Consider the following 19,560-nt stretch of genomic DNA (forward strand, 5'->3'; position numbering starts at 1 on the left):
GTTTTCTTCTCAATATAAAAAATGCTGATTAATTAGTCGGAAAACCTTCTTGTCCCGCTACAGAGCAATAATATTCGTCAAAAAGCGTGTGGGGGTTTCATTAGAAAGTTTGGGGCTTGCAGAGGGGGGACCGGGCACGGAGAGCCTCCTCCAGCTAGGAGCGCATCGTAGTGAATGAACGCTAGACAGAGAAAGCCCGGGGGTGGGATGCAGAGAGCTTTTTTTGGGTCCCAGAGTGGATTTGGCAGAGGCCCTGAATCACAGCGCTGCATTCTGGACACGCACCCCAACAGCCATTGTCTGAAATCTGGACAAGGAGTCCAATAAAAACCTGAATACAATATTTACAGCTCATCCCAAGGGAAGATACCAGCATTCACTGACTGGCTGCGTCATGTTTGCGCGCAAAAGCATCCGTGCAACTAATTTAATCTATTTATTTCTATTGATTTTAGTCAATCTAATATAGTTCATATTAAAAATTTACAGGGAAACGTAAAACAATGATTTGCAAATGCGTGAATGCACACATTTCCTGCATTAAGTGCATGGACGTTATGGAAAACAGTATAAATTTACTTTCAAAAGTTCGTGTAGTTCTCAGTCCCGATTCAATCTGCACTCGGGGCACGTAAAGTTCTGTTACCCCCCTGTAAGAGTGGGACAGGGGGACTTCTGAGGTTCTTTTTTCTGTACCCCCTTTCCATGAAAAGAGTAATTGCGTCATGGAAAAATCCCTTGTTTGAGATTTGCGCGGCAAAAACGTGCGCACGTGTTCATGTACATGCATTTTTACGGTGAATTTAACGACTTTCACACAATGCATGCAGCATTTAAATGTTTTTTTGTTTGTTTTTGTTTTGTAAGCCCAACATTAGGCCCTAAATGCTCTTTAACAAAGCAACACGTCCAGTTTGAATGCTTATATTGAAGCTAATGTCAGATATACTAAAAAAAAAACATAAACAAACGTCTTTTATTTTTGTTTTAAAATGTCAAATATTAAATAAAAAAATACAATCCAATATATATATTTTTTAGCAGCATTACCATAGAGATTCGAAAAAAATGCCTTTATTATTATTATTTTTCCAAGTTTACTGGAAACAGAGACGTTATTCTGCAAGGATCCCAATATGTGACTGCAGATGGCGCTGTTTCATTTGTATACTGAAAGGTGTCCTACTCAATATTTCAGGACAAAATAAAATTATTTTATATGAACAACAGCATATAAAATAAAATTAAACATCTACCTAAATTTTCGATTAGTTTAGACGAGGATAAGCTAAGCCCAAACTACCCCCATGTATCTCTTTATTTTGAACTGAAACATTGCGTTGCACGTGAAAACAGAATCTTTTTTGAGAATTAAATAAAAAGTGACAACCAACCACATTTTCCACTACTAAACAGTGTGATTGGCACTGAATATTGTTTAATATTTCACAGAGACCTCTGGTAAAGAAGTCACTGCAAAAGTATGTGTGTGAATAACTGCTGAAATACAAATCCTGTGGACACTGGCCTTAAAATATTAACCTTTTTAACTGTAAGAGGTTCAGCTAGGAATGGGGTCATCCTAACATTTATTTGATATTTTTTATTTGATATTGTCATACAGCAAAATTAGTACCAGAAACACTACAGAAAACAAGTAAATAAAATAAAAAATTTATATGTAGATCAGCTGCATATATACAAAGTGTTATTGTGGAGACAAAAGATTTTTTTGCAGAGGTCAGTGTTTATAGGAAGAAAAAGTTAAAATATATCAAAACAAATGTTAATCTATAATTTTATACTTTCAATCTCTCAAATCTTTCTGAAAATTCTGACTTTTTTCCCCTCATAATTACTGTTATGATCTAAAAGTCCAATTTTATTTTATTTTATTTTTTTTTTGTGGCCCTAATCCTCCTGCGTACCTGAGAATAATAATTTCGTGATCCGAATATTTTGTAAATTTTTTCCTCTACGGTAGTTAGTCCTTCAGCGCACCACTGTCTTCTTGACAGGTGGTGGCGCTACACGGAAATGGAGTCGACCGTTAACTTATTAATCTTTCTCCTAACATTCTGGCTAAACAAACCTAGAGAGCCGTATAAAAAAAAACTAAACGAAAAAAAGGATAATCACGGCTACCAAGTGTTGACGTAGTTTTAAAAGCTAAACTCTTAAAAAAGCTGTAAGCTAGTCCGTCACAAATCGCCGTTTTTGAGTTAAAACTTAAAAAGGTTTCGTATAAAAATAGATAAGAGAATTGCCGCATTTTATCTTTTTATTTGAGGGGTATTGATTCACCCTCTACATTTCCCCCCGACGTGTAAACTAAGATTGTGTAATTTTCCGCTCTGGGAAAATTAGCTGATGATGTTGGAAGCCGAATTTAATAACGGACATCGGGGCAATGTAACGGTCGGGCACGTACGTACGTACGGTAAGTATAAGTGAAGGCTGTAGGGTGCTGTACGTTGTTTTTAGTGTTTGTGTGACATGCGCACACACCGCCAGCAGCAGCAGCACCGACCTGCTGTCCGACACCGACACATCGTGAGGAGGGACACCGAGAGACACCGCAGCAGCCTCGGGAATGTAAAGGAGACAGGCTCGGGGGCAGACGGAGAGCGGTCCTGTCTGTCAGAGAATGCCACAGCAAGTGAACGCAACCTCGGCGTTGGATCACGATCGTGACCCGTTGTCGTTCAGATTTCTACCCCTCGTTGGGTGGTGATTGTTATTCTTCATATTTTATTAGAAGAAGTCATCGCCGAACCAAGATGCCGCCCCGTTCTCACAGCCTCCAATCCAGCGGACTGACGCTCTCTGAAACAAGCATGGGTAGGTGTGCGCAAGGTCACTGCCTTGTCTGCACCAGCTTTTTATTGTTCAGTAACAGTACAATGCATTTCTCAAATCCAATTTAACCACTTTGGAAACAATAGTTTTGGTTACAGTAACAGCTCCGTAAACATTAATATCCGTGAAAAATAGTCTAACACAGTCGTTGCACCACCAGGCGGGTATTTTCCTTCATGGCCGGGCCGCAGCGCGTCACTGCAGGTGCGGCGGGGCTGAGTAACCACAGCAGCCTGGCTCTTATGGCTGCTGATGCTGCACGGATTTCACCAGGATGCTTGGCAACTTTATTCTAAGTACAGTCAAACAAACAACGCTTTTTAGGCTACATAAAAACACTAAATTGTTTGTATTTCTTATATTGACTGAGTCTAATATATTCATACAAAACAGTCACAGCTGAGTATTTTGATACAGAACACGTACTGAAAACATTGTAAACAGTAATAGTGCAGATCACAGAATGCGTAGTTGCATTACAGTTGAATTTGAAATGTAACCCCAGCTCTGCGAACTTATGTGTCCTTCAGTTGTCACTGGTGACACTGAATCCCTTTGTTTACTAAACCAAAGCATGTTTTTCTATCGATCTCTAGATATCAGCCTTATGGTTCATGCAGTCAAGTCCAGTCAGCCACTTTTTATTTGTAAAATAAAAAAGAGGTTTTTAAGTCACTATGTCATAGTTTGACCAAGATTGGAAAGAAATTATATATATACTGCTCAAAAAAATAAAGGGAACATTTCACTTTAATTTTGTGTATGGCTCCAAATCCAGGCCTCCATTGGTTAATAAATTTGATTTCCATTGATGAGTTTTGTGTGATTTTGTTGTCAGCACATTCAACTTTGTACAGAACAAAGTATTCAATGAGAATATTTCATTCATTCAGATCTAGGATGTGTTATTTGAGTGTTCCCTTTATTTTTTTGAGCAGTGTGTATATATATCTGGAATCCTGTGGGACTTCCAGATCCAGACAGACAAGATGGTAATGGCGAACCAACCGGACATTGTGGTGGTGGATAAGGAACAGAGGAAAGCCGTTGTGGTGGATGTAGCAATACCAAGTGACCACAACATCAGGAAAAAGGAGCACGAGAAACTGGAGAAATACCAGGGCCTCAGAGAGGAACTGGAGAAGGCCTGGAAGGTGAAGACCACAGTGGTGCCTGTGGTCATCGGGGCCCTCGGGGCAGTCACCCCCAAACTGGAGCAGTGGCTAAAACAGATCCCAGGAACAACATCAGACATCTCAGTCCAGAAATGTGCAGTTCAAGGCACAGCCAAGATACTGCGCAGAACCCTCAAGCTCCCAGGCCTCTGGTAGAGGACCCGAGCTCAGAGGATGAAAGAGAGAGAGAGACCACCCGCGGAGGGTGAGAAGGGAATTTATATATATATATATATATATATATATATATATATATATATATATATATATATATATATATATATATATATATATTTTTTTCATTAATTTGTCAACTTAATGTTTTTAATTTTAAGTTATTGTCTGCCTTTAGGTTCTTGTTCTTTGTTTTCTTATATTTTACCACTTAATAACTAAGCAAGCTGTAATTAAGATAGTTTAACAAGATTCTTACAAAGGATTTTTGTTCAAGATCCCATATGTTCCAAAATAGTTTATTGTCCACTTTTAAAATGTAGACACAAATATTCATTATGAACTGTTGGTAGATATTTGTGCTGTGATCATGTTGTAAATAAAGAACTTGGTAAAAAAATGGATGATTGGAAGGACGGGTGATTGGATGGATGGATGGATGGATGGATGGATGGATGGATGGATGGATGGATGGATGGATGGATGGATGGATGATGGATGGATGGATGATTGGATGGATGGATGGATGGATGGATGGATGGATGGATGGATGGATGGATGGATGGATGGATGGATGGATGATTGGATGGATGATGGATGGATGGATGGATGGATGATTGGATGGATGGATGGATGGATGATGGATGGACGATGGATGGATGGATGGATGATTGGATGGATGGATGGATGGATGGATGGATGATTGGATGGATGATGGATGGATGGATGGATGGATGGATGGATGGATGATTGGATGGATGGATGGATGGATGGATGGATGGATGGATGGATGGATGGATGGATGGATGGATGGATCCTTAATAAAATTGATTCTTAATCACAAGTTCTTTTATTTACAGTATTTATATTTTTCAAAAGTTTCCACATTTTGTTATAATACAACCATAAACTGTATTTCATTGGGATTTTACATATTACATCAACTCAGTAGTGTGTAATAGTGAAGTGGAAGGAAAATAACATGATTCTTCTGAAAAGCTTTAAAAAAGCGTGCGATGCATTTGTACTCTGATGCCACTAAATAAAATCCAGGGCAACTGATTGAGTTTATAAATCACCAAAATATTAAATAGAGTCCACCTTTTGTGTAATTTAATCTCAGAATATATTCTGTGAAGAGGTTTGATCAAACATTGTCATGAAAAACGGAACATAGCAGACTGGGTCAAAGTTGTTGACCTAGATGAGGTTGCTAAAGGCAACCTCAGCTTGATAGCACTTTTTGGTCAAAAGCCGCTCAAAGTCCTTAAAAATCGAAGTTAATAACATTCATCAGGGTAAAACACATTAAACTTATTTAAATTAAAAGGATTATAAAAAATAAAAAGTAAAAAACTAAGTTTAAAAGTAGGCAACAGCAAATAAAAATGTTTCTAACTTTGTTTTAAAAGAGCTCAGGTGGGATCATTCCTCAGCTAACGGGAAACTTATTCCAGATTTTTGTTGTATAAAACCTGATGGCTGCTTTCAGCATATTTTAACTCTTGGTATGGTTAGCAGGTTTGATTCAGATTACGGTCTTAATGGCTCAGAGCATTTAAGAAGATCAGAGACGTAGTCTGAAAGTGGTTTGTAAACCATCAGTGAGATTTTAAACTCCATTCTTTGGGCGATAGCCAGCTTAATGACCTCAAAACTGGACTGATATTCTGATCTCTTTTTGCTTTTGTAAGGACTCTAATATCAGCATTAGTTGAAGCTGTCTCATTGATTTTTTAAATAGCCCTCGCAGTGAAAACAGCACTGCAATTATTGAATTCTGGCAGTATTTTTAGGTGGTAATATGTTGTATTTATGACCATGTTTTGTTCTTGTTGGAATTCAGAGCAGAATCCATCATTAACCTTACATTCCTGGCACTGTAAACCTACAGACTGAAAGTGGAATAAAAATTTAGTTTTGTTATATTTAGCTGGGAAAAACTGGACACATCCAGCTATTAATCTGTTCAATGTATTTAGTGCATTTGCACTTGACTGTAATCTCCTGGTAAAAAACTAATGTACAACTGTGTGTGATCTACATAATTGTGATACTCTTTCTTATTGTTACATATAATTTGAATGCTTTAAAATATTGAAAAGGAGAAGACTTAGGTTGGAACCTTGAGGAATAAATACTTTTATTCAGCTTAGATTTATTGTTGTCTACGGACACGAAAAGGTTCTATCAAACACACCAAATACCAACTCAATTTGTTAAATTGGGATAATAAAATGTCATGATGAACTGTGTCGAACGCTGTGTTCAGATCAAGTAAAACTAATATTGAAATTTTACTACAATCAGTGTTCAGCTGGAGGTCATTAAAGACAAGAGCAGTTTCAGTACTGTGATGTTCACAAAAGCCTGATTGACAAAAACCATCAGAGTAGTTGCTCAGGGTTTTGAGCAAAAATGAGCCGTTTCAAAAACCTCCAAAATGCAATTAGCAGCTCCAGCAAAGCTCATTCCGTTACCTAGCAACCCCAGCAGAGTTCCGCCCGTCACCTAGCAACCCAAGTGGCACTCAAGCACATTTGATCAGCTGGTTTTACCGCTGTACGCTGCACAATGGCTGACGGAAAAGACAAGCGTTTGTTGTTGACTTACCATCCAAAAACCACTTGCTGCTTTCTTGCTAGTTGTGCAAGAGGCTCCACTTCTGCTTTTCAAAGATGTATGGTGGCGTAATTGAGCATTTGTTTGCAGTTATTTTCATGTGCAATTGTAAACGTTGAGTTTATTCTGAAAAGAGCTCAAATAGGCAGAACTGATCAGACTAAAATCTCATTATCTAAGAATGCTTTCGTGCATGTTTTGTTTAGCCCATAGACCCATCCTAACCTTTTGAAGGAAGCATAATAGGTCACTTTTAATATTTTAGCCAGAAGTGGCACATTACTGAAAATTGATAAGTCCAGGTTATTCTTTTTATGAAGTGGTTTTGATTACCACAGTCTGTGGGAACACTCCAAAGGAGAATGACTCATTTATTATAAGAAAAAGGTCAGGAGCCAAAACATTTGAGACTTGGAGGAAAAAAAACTGGTTGGTTCAGGTGGATAAAACATAATCCAACTCTTGGAAGATCTCACACAGCTCTTTTTAATGCGTCATCTGAAAATGCAAAAATACAGACCTTCAAATGCAGGAAAGAAACCACAGCCAAAAGGCTTGTGGGATTTTTTGCAGGGATTGTAAGACAATGACTAAGTTTTAACCTTTTGATCAGCATGTGACACAACAAATGCATGGCGGTTTGTTGGTAATATTAGATTTCTTTTGTTGTGTCTGTAGGCTCCTTTAAGAGAAGGAAGAGGAAATCCATAACGGTGACGGTGATGCTGCTAATTGTCTCTGTTCTGATCCTCGTTTTCGGCCTGGCGGCGACCACCCGGACACAAAACATCACTGTGGGAGGCTACTACCCCGGAGTCATTGTGAGTTCAAATTCCTCAGCTTCACACACAGACACAACATGGCAAACGAGACTGAGGTGTTTCCAGCAAACCCTTTCAGCTCCTGGAGTCCAAACTTTTGCTTTCATTATTCAGTATTGCAATCATTAGATGCTAGATGAAGTCTGAGTCTTCCAGTCAGTAAATTTGTTTTTGGCATTTGAAAGACTCAGATCGAGTTCTGTAGATTTAATGTTTAGATCATCTGAATCAAACCGTTTCAGTGACATTAATTTTGAAACTATAAAGTCAAATTTGATTGGTATTCAATGTAAGTAACACTTTATGTATCTCAAAGGGAAATTATATTGAAGGTTGGCATAATTCATATGATCTAAGCATCTTCAAAGGGTTGTTGTGGATTGTGATGCTGTGATCCAGAAGGAACTCCAGTAGCAGTCGATCTTGCATCCAATCTGAAGAGGCCTCTGACTGAAGACTGTTGCTATGTTGCAATATAAAGTTAATTCAATTCAAAAATACTTATTAAATATTAAATGTGTTGTTGTAACTCGCATCATCCAAGATGGTGATGGTATGGGCAGGAAGAATCTCCAGGAGCAGTCAGTTTCACAACCAACCTGAGAAGCCTCTGACTGAAGATTATTTCTGTGTAATAGTCTCATGACTTTCACAGCTGAAAGAGTAAATTTTCCACAAAAAATTCTGAAAGGTCTAACAATTGCTAAAAAAAAAAATCCGAAATCTGTTTTTTTATTTATTTTTTTAGAAAAAAATCTGGAAATTTCTGTTTTAAAAGTCAACAAATTTCTGGAAACACTCCAGAAATTTGAGAGTAGTCTCAGGTCTTTCTTTTTTTTTTTTTTTAGAAAACACTGTGGAAATTTCTGTTTGAAAATTCAAAAATTTTCCAGAGAAAACACAGAAAGTTTGAATTTAATCTCAGAATTTTTTTAGGGAAAAAAAATTTTTGTGTTTGAAAAGTGAAACATTTCCTAAAAAAAAAAAAACTTTGAAATTTTGAGATTGATCTCAGAATTTTTTAGAAAAAAAAACTTGTAAATTTCTGATTTTTGGCATTTGAAACTCAGACATTTCTGGGTCTTTTGAGAAATTTTCAGAGGTTAATTTAAAAGTTTCTGATATTTTTTCTAGAAAAAAGTCTTTTTCTAGAAAAAATATCAGAAAAATTTTTCTGTTTTTCAAAAACAGAAATTTATGATTTTTCCTTGAAAATTTCTGAAATTAGTCTCAAATTTCAGCCTTTTTTTGGTGAAAAATTTCACCTTTTTTGTTGATTTTTCTATCTAATGTGGCTTGAATTCACTGCCATATGAACAATCTCCTGAAACAGGATATTTTCTTTCTTTCCAGCTCGGCTTTGGCTCTTTTCTGGGAATCATCGGTGCTCATTTGATAGAGAACAAGAGGCAGATGGTAAGAGGATTTACATCCTTTATTTCCGCTGTGTTTTGTGTTTGCTGGTCCTTTTTTATCCATTCCAGTTGATCCTGTGAGTCCAAACTGGGCTGAGGAGATTTGCGTTGGGTACTGTTGCAAATAAACTGCACTGTGAGGGGTGAGTTGAGGGCGAACACAGCCAGAAATAGAAACGGGCTGTAAATGGAGGAGGCAGATGTCTGCAGCCAAAATGAGGGTGGGGTGAGTAGAACAGGTGGGAGGTGCCAGGTTCGGCCCGTCAGAGCTGATGGATGGCTTTATGCTGTGGCAGCCGTTACCTATAGCGCAGCAGGAGGTCCGGTCCAGTGATACAGCAAACTGAGCCGCAGCGCATTGCTGAAATGTTATTGCAGGTTACATAAAAAGTGATGACAGGCTGCACATCTAGACGACTTACATCTTTTCCTAAACATGAGAAATGGATACGCGTTCAGTTTAGAGGTTTGCACCATCTGGTCAGGGTTCACTGAACGTGACTGTTGCAGAGGTTTACTTCAGTTTACTTTTAGCAATAGTCTTACTACACTGATTGTTTTACTTTTATTTGAGTAATACTTTTATGAGGTATTTCCACTCTTAATTTCTGGATGCTCTTCCCACTGTGAGTAAATGCATCAGATATAAACACACCTGAAGTAAGATTTCTTGTTTGCGCACAAGGTTTGTTTTTCTAAAGTTATTTTCTACCTGCTGAGTAATTTAACACCACAAGTAATTAACTCTGTTCTAAAATACAGTATATTTGCATTGCTGAAGTATTAGTTTCATTGATATTTTTAGTGATTTGGAAAAGTACTATACCTTAATCTGTTATTTTGTAATCATGTCATTTATATATATCATTTTTTTATTTAAAAAAAAAAATCCTGTTTATTAGAAACAGAATATCTTGTGATGGCGATATCCGTTGTGATGTTTTCATCTTCTTTTCTGTTTTCATCTGTACTCCTACACTGTGCGACCTTTTGCCATCTGTGTCCAAGAGACTCTGTCCAGCTGGTTAAATATTGTGTTAATATGTAGATGCATTTATGCAACACTTTTTAGAATATTATCCAACAACAATAGCACTTCTTGAATTATAGATTCTGTTTCGTTCAAAAATATTAAAAGGAAATTAAATGTTGTCGTAACTCATGTCATCCAAGTACCTTCAGAAAGTCGCTGTGGTGGTGATGCATTGGGCAGGAAGGTTCTCCAGTAGCAGTCAGTTTCACAATGAATCTGAAGAAGCCTCTGACTGAAGATGATTTCTGTATGACAGTCCCATCAGCTGTTGTCAAGCACTGCTAATCCACCTTGTTGCTTTTGCTGCTTCTTTTCAAATCTCTGTCAGAGAGGCGTTGAACTCCCTCCTTCTCTCTTGGCATCCATGAAGCCTCCTTTTCAACTCCTCTGGGATTTAGGGTCGTAGGTCAAATATTTAAGCATTTGAGATGCTAATCAGCTGTCTGCAATTGTAAAAAAAAAAAAAAACAATACCTGGTTTCCATAGTTCCACATCATAAAGTAAAAAATTAGGAGCAAAAATCTTTTCAGGTGCACAGCATCCAAAACCAGAGGGTATAATCGTCCAAACATTCAACGCCTAAACCTAAAAATGTGTTATTTATATTCAGAAATATGTTAAAAGATCAAATCTAAACTTCAGTGACAAGATATTGACAATATATAGTTTATCCCTAATCAGTGGCGCCTCTTGGGAGGATTCCCATTGACTCTGGAGTCCTATTTAAAGGCTCTAAGTGTTCAAGCGGTGATAAAACAAATGTAATATACATTTAGTTATCCTGAAGCTGATGCGTCTCTGTTTTCTTCCACAGTTAGTTGCATCTATTGTCTTCATCAGTTTCGGAGCAGTTGCCGCCTTTTGCTGCGCTATTGTTGATGGAGTTTTTGCAGCGAGGCACATTGTAAGTATAACCAATCATTTTATGTGTTATTTTAAATCAAATAACATGCTAGCTAAAGCTACTAGAGTTAGCTAGCATTACAAAGGCTCAGTAAAGTCTGTCTGCAGTAAATGGGTGGCAGAAACAAAATATTTAGCTGTAGGTTAAATTAGCCGTCATGATGCAAAGTAACTACTAATGCACATTTAATACAATTGTGCTGAAGTAATGGCTGAGTGAAAAGGAGCATCCCCATTAGTGGATCTTCATTTGCCAGTAAAATGGAAGATTTTTGTAAGTTTACACTCGACTTTACAGGGAGCCAGTTATAAAAGATAAACCATTAAAATGATCCACTGACGGTCATCACATTCATCTTTAGGTTTTAAACCAGATGACATATATACTAGAAAGGGTATAATTAAATCCTGCACTGGGGACTCCTATCAGTTAGACATGTTTGAAACGCTACAAAAGCAATTCTACTCTGAACTGCTTGTAAACACTTACATATGTCACTAACCGCACTTTTTGTGTCTTATTTTCATCTATGTGGCGAATGAATGTCACAGAAAATTAAACTCCATAGCAAACACCGTTTGTTTGGTCACTGTTACTGAATCAATGTAGATGTAACTTAAAACATCACAGTAATAATATTACATAATCTCACTCTGTTTACTCACCTCAGGTTGCAGGTTGCTTGAAACCGACAGTGAAGCTGAAGGCTCCACCTACTTTCTGATTATTTTAGCCAATAATCATCTGACAGTTGATCTGGCATTTAAATTTTATTCCTATATTTGTAATTTATTTTTAGAAATGACCAGAGCAAAGGTAACACACACAGTCCGAACGCAGAAAAAACCGTGAATATCAAAGCATTGATACCAATACACACTATTCAGAACTGGAGCATGTCAAAAGAGGTCGACATGAGGTTTAGCCCTAAATTATAACATTTTATTCACATTAATAATTATTCATGTAAGCCAAAACGTTAGTTTCTGATAGGAAATGACACAAGTACATCACTAAAGATGACAAAACAGCACATTTTAACCGATTTGGCATGTGGACGTTGATTTATACCCTTCAAAATAAATAATGAAAAAACCTTTAGTGACTCTGCCTCAATTTTTCTTATATTTATTGGAAAAACATTTAGCAGGTTTTATGGGTATTTTGTTGGTTCATCTTTAATCTTTTGAAGTTTGAAGGCCTTGTTGCCATCAGCCTAATTTTAATGTGAACCAGTTCAATGACTTCCATCCTGGTTGTAGTTTGTGTATAATTAGGTGAACAAACACCAGTCAAGCGTACGTTTTTATTATTTTGGAGTCACAAAGACACATAAATTGACATAAGTGTTTGTTTCTACAACACTTATAGTTTTACAGTTAAGTAAATAAAAATAGAAGTCCAGCTCTGAGCCTGATCATTTTTCACTCTTTAAAAAAACAAACAAGGCTGAACATGCAGGCCTAAATATATCTTTTCCCAGGACACCAGAGACAAACAAACCAGAAGACGCAACATGAATAAACAAGTTCGTCCGGTTTGTTGTTTATCACTTCATTTATTAAGTCAAGTTTATTTTCATAGCTTGTTTCAGCAACAAGGCAGTGTGTTGTTATACTATAAAACGTTACATGGTAGCAAATTATGAAACACCAGTAAACATTGCTTTTAGTCAAATCCCATCATTAAAATATATCAGATATATTGATCAGTGTCCCAGTTATTATGAACCAAAGGCAGCTTTAAACAGCCTCGGTTTAAAGGAACTCGGTGTTTCGGATGTTTTGCAGTTTTCTGGAAGTTTGTTCCAGATTAGAGGAGCATAAAAACTGAATGCTGCTTCTCCATGTTTTGTTTCTGGTTCTTAATAATATTCACATCGTCTTCTTCAGAGTGCTTAAATTACTTAATTTTATCTAAATAGCTGAAACCTGATATTTATTAAAGTTATTTTTTGTCTTTTTTTTCTAATTCATTGCTTGAAAAAGTCCAACACGATGTGATTTGTCCTCCTGCAGGACCTTGAGCCTCTGCATGCCGGGCGCTGTGGGTATCTGTCCAGTGATTCTGCGTCTGAGCGTGAGGTAAGTCACCGTTATTATGTCTCACTCTCTCTTCATTGAGTTGTGTGTGGGTGAGGCTGTCGTGTCCCGCAGCGATGCAGAGTTAAGGTGCTGAAAGCAGCTTGTGACCCCCAGGTGCCGTGCCGGTCGTCGTGTAAGCTGCATGTGAAGAGCAACACCTGTTACTGCTGTGAACTCTACAACTGTGGGAGGTGAGAAAAACTTTGGTTAAAATGAACAAAGACAAAACTGTGGCTACATGGTTTGAAGTGCTTCTTTCATTGTTTCGATTTTCAGTAGAGATGCACCAATTAAGTGACCTGATGCTGGATTTAAAGGTCGCCTTGTTGTCAGACATCAAGAACTCTCACAAATGTCTGAGTTTGAAGAAAGTCAGGGAAGGTTAGACATTCGCTCACAAAATGGGATCTTCTTGATTTGCCTTCGTTTTGTGTTGGATTCAAAACTACCTCTGTCCAAAATCCTCCATTATTTATTCTTTCTTATATGTTTAAGTGCTTAAAAAGAACTGAATCTGTCCAAATAAAGTACCAGTCAGGATCAGCCAGTAAAGTCAAATCGGTGCATCTCTAATTTTCAGTGGGAGATTTGTTTGCATTGCAGCTTTGATTGTATCAGAACAAGAATGTTTCTTTTCTTTTTGACTTTTGTTTCAGAGAACCTCTTATGGGACTTCAGAATAAAGATGTTTTGAAAAAGTTTAGGAAGTCATCCATGATTTGGAAGTAGGTCCCTTCTCCAGACCGATACTGCCCGTTGTAGATCAGTCCAGCGTTTTTCTTCCCATGTAGATGTAGTTGTTATGAATAATAAACACCATCATAGAATGTTCAGTTCATCTCTGCATGTTCTGTTTGTGGCTGACCTGACATTATCCATCCATTTCAGTTCTGCTCGACTTTTCAAAGCCTCAGTGAAACCCTTTTCCACGATTGCAACCATAAATCAAAACCTGATAACAGTATCCTGCTGATAACTGAAGAGTAGCCAATCACTGACCCTCTCAGTGACATCTGTCCCCCTCTGTGTCCCACTCACTGGCCCAGCCGAGCAGAAGTGATGGGAGGCTACCATGAATACACAGATGTGAAAAGCTGCCAGGACGTTGTGCACCTTTACTACCTGTTGTGGTCTGCGACCTTCCTGAACATCGTGGCGCTTTTTCTGGGCATCATCACTGCGGCTGTGCTGGGAGGCTTCAAGGACATGGTAGGCAAAGACATGAAGTCAAAAAGGAAAAGGGATTTTACTGATACCTGGTCTCAAGTATTTATCGTTCTGACAACTTTTTACTTTTACTGCCTACATTTTAAAAGAAATATCTGCACTTTCTACTCCTTACATTTTTCTTACATAGCTCATTATTTCCATGATTAAAAATGTAATGACGTGGAGACGTATCAATACGGGGTACGAGTATTTTTACGCTTCTTACTTTTACTTGAGTAGTTTTATTTTGAAGTATTTCTACTTTTACTTGAGTAAAATGTCTGGATTTTCTACCCACTGAATGAAAAACAAACATGTTTTAAATAAAAATTCACAGACGAACACCTGCAGCTTTTTTATAGAAAGAAAATTTTTCTTTTGCCTGATTTTGTTACTTATATGAATTATTCTAATTTTTGTCCTTAAAATACCAAAACTTCCACATAACTTTATATTTTGGTCCATCTGATGACGTAATTTTTAAATTTTAAATGATTGATAATCTGATCAGTCACTCAGTACTTGAGTAGACTTCTTTTTTTTTTTACCAAATACCTTTTTACTCTTATTTGATTAATTTCTTGTATAGCTACTTTTCACTTTTACTTGAGTAAAAATATGCTGAAGTAGTTCTACTCTTCCTTGAGTACAACTGTTGGGTTCTCTGCCCTCCTCCGTAAACAACAGATTCACTCATTGAGAGATTCAAGACGTTCTCCGACTTTAAAAATATCCCTCCATGTTTTTGGCTCAAAGAACGAATAGTGACGAATGCAATGTTTTGTGTAATAAATTATCTTACGAAAGGTTTGATTTGAAGAAAAATTAGGCCGTATCTGTATTTATTTTTGACTCTCTTTGCTAACACAGTGCATGTTGTGAGCAAAACAAAAAAGTACTTTGTTTGACCAGAACTTTTAAAGTATTTTACACTTATTGAAAGTCATTTTGTATTCTTGAAGGTGAAAGTTACTTTTTACTTTTTGCACTTAAGTACATTTCAAAACTTGTACTTTTTTACCTTTACGTCAGTAAAACAGTTCAGTTCACTTTTACTAGAGTGTTTTTCAGACACGTATCTGTACTTCTACTTCAGTAGAGAATGTGAGTATTTTTCACCTTTCTGAAGTTTGGTCCACATGTTGGACTGTAAATTATGATGCAGTTTGGTTTTTGGGTTTCTTTACCATAAAAGCTGTTTTTCCTGATCCATAAAAAATAAATATTAATAACTTATAGCTAAAATAATTCATCATTCTCCTCACTTCTCCTAGCAGGCAATCAGTTACAGAAACACTGTAAGTCCTAACATCGCATGTGTTGCACCATATTCACAGTAGGAGGCGCTGTTTCAGTTTTACACCATACTTTTCAATGCTTGTGGTCACAGAAAGCATCATATATTGTGGCAACACTATAACTTATTATAAAATACTAAATATTTAAACTCTGTCCTTCCACCAAATAATGGTCAGATAGTTACTTTTATTCTTTGTCACACATATATGTGATCATCAGATGGACTTTTTCTTTATTTTCCATTTGCGTTGGGAAGCACTTAGCAAATTTTACAAATTTGTAATTGTAGTACAGGAAATGATTTTTCCTGGCATGTCTCAACAACAACTTTATAACTATCATCTAATAATTATAAAGGCTTATGCCACTTTTTGCTGCAGATTTTTTATATTTCTTAGTATCCTGCTCACTCTGCATGATAAAACTCTAAATGAATTAAACAGCAAGTAGCTGTGTTCCTGTGATTAATATCAACATATCTGTCTTACTCAAGTGGTATAATCTCTTGTCTTGTTTTGAATTAATAAAAATGTTCAGTGTAATTTTCCTGCACAGAAATTGTTAGAAGTGCCAGTAATAATAGTAATTTGTCTGCATTTTAAAAGCTGGATTTTTTGTTCTTTTCTTGTTTCTGGCAGAGTTACTACAGTGAAGGAGATCGCTGTAAATAAACACCAGTTTGTGTTGTTTTTGGTTCCAGATGCCTGCTCCTGCTTCAGAGACTGCATCTGAACCGGAGGCCATCGCTGCTCCCGTCCCTCCTGCTCCTCCTCCTCCCACCACTGCCCTGAACCTGTATCACAACGCTGCCCCCTGCCTGCCGCCTTACACAGCCTACGACCTGCAGGTACAGTGAAAACATGGCTGACGCACATCTGTCAACAGCATAGATTCAGATTACATCAATTATATCAGTAGCAATGTTAAGACTGATATATTTCATTCTAAAATAAAGCTAAGGTTTGCTATAGATTATTTCCAGCGGTCATTATTTAGTTTTTTCATTTATAATGAAAACATTTCGACCTTGTGGCCCACTGGTGAATGTGTTGTTTTCTTTTAAGGGGACATATTATGCAGATTTGTACGTTTTTGTGCTTCCATGAACATCCAGACATTTTATTGTTCAATAAATTTATGTTTTTTGGTGTCTGGAAATTGAGCCGTTTCAAAAACCTTCAGTATGTAACGTCACAAATCAGCAGGAACTGCCCCTCACCTCATAAGCCGTTACCTAGCAACCCAAGCAGAGCTCCAGCCCGTTACCTAGCAACCCAAGCAGAGCTCCAGCCCGTTACCTAGCAACCCAAGCTGAGTTCCACCAGGTTTGGTCGACTGGTTTTACTCCTGCATGTTTGTTTGTTTTGTGTGTGTACACATTTTTCCTTTATTTTGCGGTGTCTTTAATTAGAGGCTGTAACACAGACTGCTATGGGAGATCTTTCCTGCCAACTGCCACCAATATCTAGAAAAACTCTAAAGAATTTTCTAGATATTGAATTTGGTTTAAAAAAAAATTTTGGTTTTTGATTCAGTGGGTAGATTATCCAGAAATTTTACTCAAGTAGGAGTAGCGATACTTCATAATAAAATTACTCAAGTAAAAGTAAAAAGTAAAAAAACTCCTACAAGTACTTTTAAAAAAAAAGAAAAAAAAGTTCCTTAAGTAAATGTACCTGAGTAAGTGGTGTTTTTCTGTGTGGTTGCAGGGCCCCTTCCTGTTCCCGGACTCCTCAGGCCTCTCAGATGACTCCCAGTCTGGAGCCAGCCACCTCTGGCCCACCATGATCCCTCCTCGCTACTCCCCGCCTCACGAACACCCTGACGAGAAACCACCGCCGTACAGCCCGTAGGCCGGCTCCAAGCGATGAAAACACCTGAGGACCCGTCAGGTGTCGGGAGACTCTCGCTCAGATTCTGCTGGCTTTTCTTCACAAACTCTGAATGATGCGTTGAAGAAAAGAAAGGCGAGGGAAGGACGACCACAGCGCCGGCTAGCAGGACTAGCGCTAGGACTCGCTCTGGCCGTTTCTGTGCGTCCATATCTGAGAGAGAGAGAGAGACGCAGCCTGCTCACCGGCAGGTTTGTTTACACATCTATCTGCCTTAATGCATACGGACTCCGAACACTGCGCCATTTAAAGACTCTTCTCCTGTACAGAAACTCTCCTCCAGCTCATACGTTCTTCACATGTCATTAATGGAAACAAAAAAAAAAAAAGCCTTTCTGCCTCAACTGGAGCAGAAGAAATTGACTGAAAGAGACTTTATAGCTGGAAGCTTCAGAGTCCAGATAGGAGTCAGGTTGAGAACCCAACAAATCATTTCTGAATTAGTTTCTAAACGTCTCTGACTGTAACTAGAAGGAAATGTTTAATGAAGGCGTCACATGCTTGTGTTTGTACAGCAGCATGTTGTAGTTAGCAGCACCGCTAGGCCTAAAGCAGATCATGATATTTATTTCTGTTCTCTTCTGTGTGGTGAACAGAGCAACGCTATTCAGGAAATAAACTATTGAATCTACTACAGTAGCTGCTGAGGAGACACATTTAACTCTATTTATTCTATTTCTACCAAAAGCTGTGAAGCCGATGTGATTAAATACGTTCAGGAGGAATAAACTTGTGTTCTGTTTGTATCAGGAAGTTTGAATTTCTGCTGAAAGGAACTTAAAATTCAACCCTGTCATGTTATGAAATGCAGTAAAACTTTCAGAAATATACTCTTCTGATTCCATCCATCCATCCATCCATCCATCCATCCATCCATCCATCCATCCATCCATCCATCCATCCATCCATCCATCCATCCATCCATCCATCCATCCATCCATCCATCCATCCATCCATCCATCCATCCATCCATCCATCCATCCATCCATCCATCCATCCATGTTGTTCCTAGACCTGGTTGGTGCAAATTTAAAATAAGCTGGACACATATTATGTTTAAATGCAAAATGCATCTCATTAAATTCAAAAATCTCCATAAGTTCATTTATTTTATAAATTAACTCTAACTCATTTTATAAATTGACTCTAACTCATTTTATAAATTGACTTTAACTCAATTGACTATATATATATATATATATATATATATATATATATATATATATATATATATATATATATATATATTCATCACCTTCAAGACCGATGATAATGGCTTACATCTGGTGAAAACAAAAAACTTTATCTCCAAAATAACAATAACATAAATTAAAAATTGAAACACAAAATCATTGTTTAATGCTGACTTATGTCACTGATGCAAAATTCACATTTTGCACATTTTTATGCTTCTATTTGGGTCTCAACTGCTTCTAAAAACAACATTAATTAATGTGCTAACATTAGAACAATTACGTGGGTATTTTTAAATACCCACGTAATTGTTCTTTGGTTACCTAGCAATCCAATCCAAGCTCCAGCACATCTGGTCAGCTGGTTTTACCGCTGTACAATGGCTGCTGGAAAAGACAAGGGTTTTGTTATTGACTTATCTTCCAGAAACCACTTGCTGCATTCTCGTTGGTTGTGCAGGAGGCTCCACTAATGCTTTTCAAAGACGTACAGTTGTACAATTGCGCATTTATTTGCAACCATTTTCACGTGTAAATGCTGAGCAAATTATTTAGACTTATTTATTATTTAGATTTAATGTGACAAGACTTCCTAAAACAGCTCATCCTGAAATAGACAAAACTGAGCAGGTTAAAATTTCATTATTTTAAGAATGAGTTTGTGCAAAAAAACACAGACCGATCCTAACCTGTTCAAGGAAGCACAACAGGTCACCTTTAAGCAAAACAAGATTATTGATAAACTTCCCAAACATATTAATGGAAAGTTTAGTGGAAGAAAAAGCGGTGTTCTTGAAAAAGCAACAGGAATAACTGGAGATGCTGATTTCATCTTCCAGTAGGACGTAGTATTTACCCACACTGCCAAAATTACTGATA

General features: G+C 37.4%; 1 protein-coding gene across 1 annotated transcript; it reads left to right on the forward strand.

Moving 5' to 3' along the window:
- The first annotated feature begins 1,724 nt into the window (after positions 1-1,724).
- On the forward strand, positions 1,725-18,318 carry tmem255a (transmembrane protein 255A). The gene is made up of 10 exons (XM_088009419.1): positions 1,725-2,841; positions 7,509-7,651; positions 9,005-9,067; positions 10,915-11,004; positions 13,023-13,092; positions 13,189-13,279; positions 13,745-13,813; positions 14,129-14,297; positions 16,297-16,443; positions 17,306-18,318. Exons 1-10 carry the CDS (start codon positions 2,781-2,783, stop codon positions 17,447-17,449), a joined length of 1,047 nt encoding a protein of 348 aa, XP_087865545.1. The 5' UTR covers positions 1,725-2,780; the 3' UTR covers positions 17,450-18,318.
- Positions 18,319-19,560: the final 1,242 nt, after the last annotated feature.

This window comes from Poecilia mexicana, unplaced genomic scaffold (genome assembly GCF_051168715.1).
Source record: "Poecilia mexicana isolate PSO_F unplaced genomic scaffold, ASM5116871v1 scaffold_10, whole genome shotgun sequence".
Taxonomy (NCBI): Eukaryota; Metazoa; Chordata; class Actinopteri; order Cyprinodontiformes; family Poeciliidae; genus Poecilia; species Poecilia mexicana.